The sequence below is a fragment of the Hyposmocoma kahamanoa genome, unplaced genomic scaffold (genome assembly GCF_003589595.1).
Source record: "Hyposmocoma kahamanoa isolate Upper Pololo Valley unplaced genomic scaffold, ASM358959v1 94167, whole genome shotgun sequence".
NCBI classification, from domain to species: domain Eukaryota; kingdom Metazoa; phylum Arthropoda; class Insecta; order Lepidoptera; family Cosmopterigidae; genus Hyposmocoma; species Hyposmocoma kahamanoa.
Genome location: NW_020654902.1, coordinates 8,511 through 14,458, shown reverse-complemented (window position 1 = coordinate 14,458; position 5,948 = coordinate 8,511). Strand labels below are relative to the sequence as shown.

The 5,948-nt window shown below is 36.3% G+C and overlaps 1 protein-coding gene across 1 annotated transcript; it reads right to left on the bottom strand.

Annotated features, from left to right (window-relative positions):
* Window positions 1–2,934: 2,934 nt before the first annotated feature.
* LOC113238061 lies at window positions 2,935–3,861 on the bottom strand. The gene has a single exon (XM_026474783.1). The coding sequence runs from the start codon at window positions 3,859–3,861 to the stop codon at window positions 2,935–2,937; it is 927 nt and encodes a 308-aa protein (XP_026330568.1).
* Between the last annotated feature and the right edge of the window lie 2,087 nt (window positions 3,862–5,948).

The window sequence follows — 5,948 nt, the reverse complement described above, 5'->3', positions numbered from 1 at the left end:
GCGACGTTGTCTCAAGGTGCTTATTTTATGAAATACAAGGGAAGATTCATAATCTATGTGTTGATTACCGGTTCTATAATCTAAGGACTTTACAAACTTTCTTTGTAACTTTTCAATTTTATCTTGATGGACCCGTTGGTGAGGATTCCAAACCGGACTTGCGAATTCAAGTCTACTTCGCACGTAACTGTTAAATAACAGTTTATAAGTAGAAGCATTTTTAAAAGGTTTTCCCACACGCAATATGAATCCTAAAAATTTGTAAGAATTTGCGACTATCTTATCTACATGGGGAATGAATGAAAGTTTGGAATCCATTACCACACCCAAGTCCCTAATTTCACTAACGCGATCCAGATCGTGGCCACAAATTTTATATGGGTATACTATTGGATTTTTTGATCTTGTAAAAGAAATTACGAAACATTTATTTAAATTCAAAAATAAATTGCTACTATTACAAAACTCAACAAAATCATTTAGATCACTTTGTAGTAACGCAGAATCATTCATGTCTTTAATAATTTTGTATATCTTTGTATCATCTGCGTATAGTAACACATTTGAGTGATTAATGGATTTTGTCAAGTCGTTAACGTAAATAATAAATAATAACGGTCCTAAATGAGATCCTTGGGGTACCCCAGAGGGAATATTTTTATATGCAGAACGGTAACCACACAGTACAACAGCTTGACTACGGTTCCCTATGTATGAACGTATCCAACGAAACAAGTCACCATGGATTCCGAGTTGCCAGAGCTTGAAAAGTAGTGTATCATGACAAATTTTGTCAAACGCTTTTGCAAAATCTGTGTATATAGCATCGACTTGAGTATTTTCATCCATTGCTGACAATATAAGCTCTGTAAATGTTATCAAATTGCTTTCGACACCACGTTTCTTACAAAAACCGTGCTGGTTCGGGACAATGACGCGCTGTACAACCTCAAATAGTTGATCAGTAACAATCTTTTCTTGTATCTTTGCAAACTGACATAATTTGGAAATAGGCCGATAATTTGTGACTTCCTCGCATGCCTTACCTTTAGGAATAGGTGTTATCCAAGCACACTTCCAAACTTGTGGTACGTAACCATTGTCAAAAGACAATCTGAAAATATAAGTTAGTGGAAAACTTAAAGTATCCGCACACCTGCGAATAAACAGAGGATGTATGCCACGGCCCAGCACCCTTAATAACGTCAAGATTTTTCAAATATTTATTTACTAATTCAGGGTTAATCTCCACCGAACCAATATCTAAAACACAATTCAAAGGAATAGCCCTCCGATTAGGTAGTGATTGACTAGTGTTATTTACAAATACTGAATGGAAGTGTTCATTAAAGAAGTCACAAATCTGTTTTCCGTCACTACTGCTTTTCCCATTATAAAACATCGTCCGCGGTAGCCCGCTGGTAGCCTTAATAGCTTTAACGTAGGTCCAAAAGTACTTGGAATTTGTTTGAATTTTGTTTTCAGTGTATTGTATGTATTTATTATAGCATTCAGTTTCCATTCGCTTACCTCTTCTTCTCAAAATATTGAAACACTGATAGTCCAAGGGATTTCCATATAATTTCCATAGTTTGTGATATTTCTTTTTTTCATTCAAGACTTTCCTTAGGGGCTTAGTATGCCATACAGGGCAGGATTCCGAGGATCTGATAATTTTTCGAGGAACAAATTTCGCAATAACATTTCTTAAGATTTCATAAAATTTTGATACACATTCATCTAAGTTTAAAGTTTCAAATAATTTAAGCCAGTTTATATTTTTCAGTTCATTGTTAAGGCAGTCGAAATCTGCTGCATGAAAATTATAACTGTAGGTAGGAAATGAATTCAAAGTTTTAAAATTATCAATATTCAAACAAATTTCAATTGACTTATGGTGGGCATCTTCCTGGGTTAAGGGTTGAGAGCAACTCATGACTTTACAAGTAATATTACTCATCACTAGGTCCAAGATTCGATTATTGACATTATACGCACCATTAAACTGTTGCAAATTAGTGAACGCTAAAAAATCTCTCAATGCTTTTACAGCAAAGTCTCCACCTTTTTGCAACAATTTACTGAAGGTAGGAGTCCCCTGCCACACCGCTTCAGAAACATTAAAATCGCCTACAATCAAAAATATGTCATTTGGTCGATCATTAAATATATCACTCGCACAATTAAAAAAACCTTCCAGCGCGTCACGGTACCCCGGCCCGTGCGGTATATAAATGCAGGCGATATTTAGGTATTTATTATCTATATTTAAAGGTATAGATAACCAAACGCAGTCGGAAGCGGCGCGCGGTGGGGTAGGCCAGTTACGACGCAACGGCATCAATTTAGTGCGCACTGCCACCATCACTCCGCCGCCACGCGTCGCACCGCTCTCCTCATGCGAGCGGTCACAGCGAAACACTACATACCTGCTATCAAAATATTCTCTGTCATAGAAATCGGGTGTCAACCAGCTTTCGGTCACACATATAAAATCGTAGTCAGTCGCAGCTATTTGGGATAGAAAATTATGAGATTTCGTACGTAAGCCCCTTACATTCTGATAGTAACCTAACAGAAGTTTAGCTTCCGGATACATTGCGATTAATTATTATAAACACATATTTATTTTTCGCCATTTGATTATGACATATAATATAGTAATTAGGATTGATTAAATTAAAATATGGGATGTTATTAAGTATAATTGAATATAAATATTTTGGCGGACGAGAGCTTTGCATACGAATAGACAAAATAGTTCTAACCACATCACTGAACAAAAAATCACAAATACAGTATAAACACATCACAGCAAAGTAACTCATGAATTTATCAGCCACGGTAGAAAACCTAAAATGCGGCTGTTTAACTCTTAAGTATATAAAATTATAGATTAAGAGTCACTTTAACTTTGATATGTCGACATCGTTCTTAATAACAATGACCTTTGAATGATCTTTCGTTTTTACGTATCAATATTTTACAATCTCTAACCCATAAATAAGAATAGCCTAAATCAGTTTTGATCTGTCTGGCACGTTTTAATAATTGTTTATTTTGAGGGGTGAGATGATCAGATACATACAGATTTAGCGAGGGACCCGAGAGACCAACATCAGCAGTAGTTAGGCCACGTCGCGAGCGCACCGCTGCGAGAAATGCATCCTTACACAGCCGTCGAGTAAATTTTACAATAATGGCCGGCTGACGCGGATTGCTTGTTTCCCCAGACACACCCGCCTCGAACCTTCGCACACGCGTGACACCATCGATGTCACGGTCGTCCAGTGAGTGCCCAATCTTAATTGAAATGGCCCGTAATATACCCATGAGGTTTTCACCAGCAGTAGTAGGTATCCCGGATATTTCGATATTGTTCATCCTACCTAATTGATCCCGCTGCTGTAACTCGTTTTCCAGAACCGATATTGAACTTTTAGCAGAATCTAAGTCTTGTTTTAGCCTAGGAATCAGAGCAGTCTTGTTTTCGGTGGCTGTTAATCTGTCTTCAATGTTACTAAAGCGCGATTCCATTTCGGCAAATTTTTTGTTTAATTCTTGTATACTGTTAGTTACCTTTTGGATATCACACCTCATGCCGACAAAATCGCTTCTAAATGCTCGTAGTTCTTGTAAGACGTCAGAAATATTTGCATCTGTAATATTCAATGAACCCGTTACTCCATCTACAGCGCTATTAGAGGCACTGTTGGAAGTCAGATTGTCATCGGTCTTGGCCGGGCGCTGCTCGAATTGCCTACGGGTTGGTGTTTCGTCGCCTTTGACACATCTTACTCCCATAGTACAGGTAGGGCATACCCAGTTATGTTTAATGGCGGTATAGGTGTTCACCGTCATGTTTAAACACTTATAGTGATGGTTGCCTTTACAGGTAGCACAGGTTAATACCTCACCTCTGTTTATCCTACCGTTACAAGCCAAGCAATTCATTGTAATAATAAAATAAGAATAAATATATTTATATGTAATTTGTGATTGCCGAAATGTCTTATTTTACTCCTTCTCTAATATAAGCCTCTGAGCGGTTGAGCGCTGTACGTGACGCGTCTGCGTTATATGCTCTTTGTCGGTTGACGTAGCGAACGGAGTGACCACACAAAGCAAGGGCTCGCACGCAATTATCGCACTTAGGCTACACGCACAGAAGCAGCGGAACGGCGAATTTCACTTGTGGAGCGCGAGCACACAAATCGTTCGCGGGTAGTTTAGGCAACACGACCCTTTGCACTTTTTGTTCAAATCTATTAAAAATACACTCGTTAATGCACTAAAAACTGATTATTTAATGATTTGAATAGTTAAAATCAATTAATTTACAAATTGAATAAAAAAACTTGCAATATTTACACAACAAAATAATAATTTTCGAGGAGCACTTAAAAAGACTACTGTGTCAGAATACCGTTGCGGCAAAGATATTATATTATAGTGAGAAATGAAATTGTTGTCTCGCATATTTTTCATTTGTTTTGCTGACTCAAACATATTGAAATATGTTCTATTTTCGTAAATTTAGAATAGGGTTGTTGGTATCAATATTAGATATTACTGGTTGGTTACACAAAAAAACAATAAAACATTCCTATTTAAATGTACAAATCATTCGTACGGATAATTGCATTCCGTATCCTTGAAAGACCGAAATGATACCTATTGCCATCCAATTACCAGATCCCACTGAACTAAGGAACTAAAAGAAGAAAATGAACTAAAAGACCGAATTAGCTCATTTATCCGAACGAACTAATTGGGATGGCTTCCTCTAAAGACCGAGCAGGCACAAGCAATGACAGCACCGTTAACCCTTCGAACGCAATAATGCTTACATTACTACTTGACGGCAGAAATACGTAAGGTGGCAGTACTGCCCTAGACGAATTCTTTCACAAGGACCTCTACTGCTATTAAAAACTGCTGTTTCCTTGAAAAATAGTACTTTATGCAATCGTTACTTAATAAGGTACGGGATTTTAAGACCTAATTATGTAATGATTGCATACAATACATTTTCTACGAGTAAATAATGAAACAAAACCAATATTCAATGTATATTTCGTTAACAATCCGTGATAACAATCTCAAAGAAAGCCAAACAAACGCTATAAAACAAAAATGCCAAAGAAAGAGAATTTTTATAGCTTATGTTTTAACCAATCTTTTTTTTTACGTTTGTGGCCAATTTAAGCAATCAGGAGGCAGGAGAGCGTTTACGAGTAGCGTCATATTTTGATATTTTAATTAGCAAAAATACAACGTTCTTTTTTTTTAAACTTTTCAGTTCAGTGTCGAGTACAATAGACAATAGAATTTTGAGACAGAACTAAAAAGAGCGCCTTTGTGGTATGGTTTATTAAATTATTGACAGATTAAATTGAAAGGAGTAGAAAAACAAATATATCCAATTTAGATCCGATAGAATAGATTCATTTTCAAAATACAGTCATCATTATCTGTGGTTGCGACCAACCTATTAAGTAATTAAACGCTTGTGTTAAGTCGCCCCGCTTTTCTTTAACTCGGACATGTTTTTAATAGGACTGAATTTAAGAGAAGTATGCCAAAAAAGTTTTGACGTTGGCTCCGCCCAAATTTGTGAAACAAATATATGCCTGAAGTTCGCGTGACATGCGACAGGAGATGTTGAATTTTGCGCATTAAAAGTACCAAATTCGTTTTAGCGGGATAACTCTAAAACTAAAGGAATTAAAAACAAATCCGTAGTGACAGTTGTCGATCATGCATAAATACAATTAATTATCTAATTTTTGTCCTAATAACCTGTAGCATTTCGAGGATAAATCGAAAAAATGTGAAAATTAGAGGTCATTTCGTGATTTTTATCTATCGAGGAAACTTTATTGTTTTATGTTTCTCATTAATATCTATGCTTGAATATATCGTGTAGTTACTCATACAATATTTTA

Excerpts from the sequence above, each read along its gene's own strand:
- LOC113238061 (XM_026474783.1), bottom strand. The coding sequence starts at position 3,861 with ATGACGGTGAACACCTATACCGCCATTAAACATAACTGGGTATGCCCT.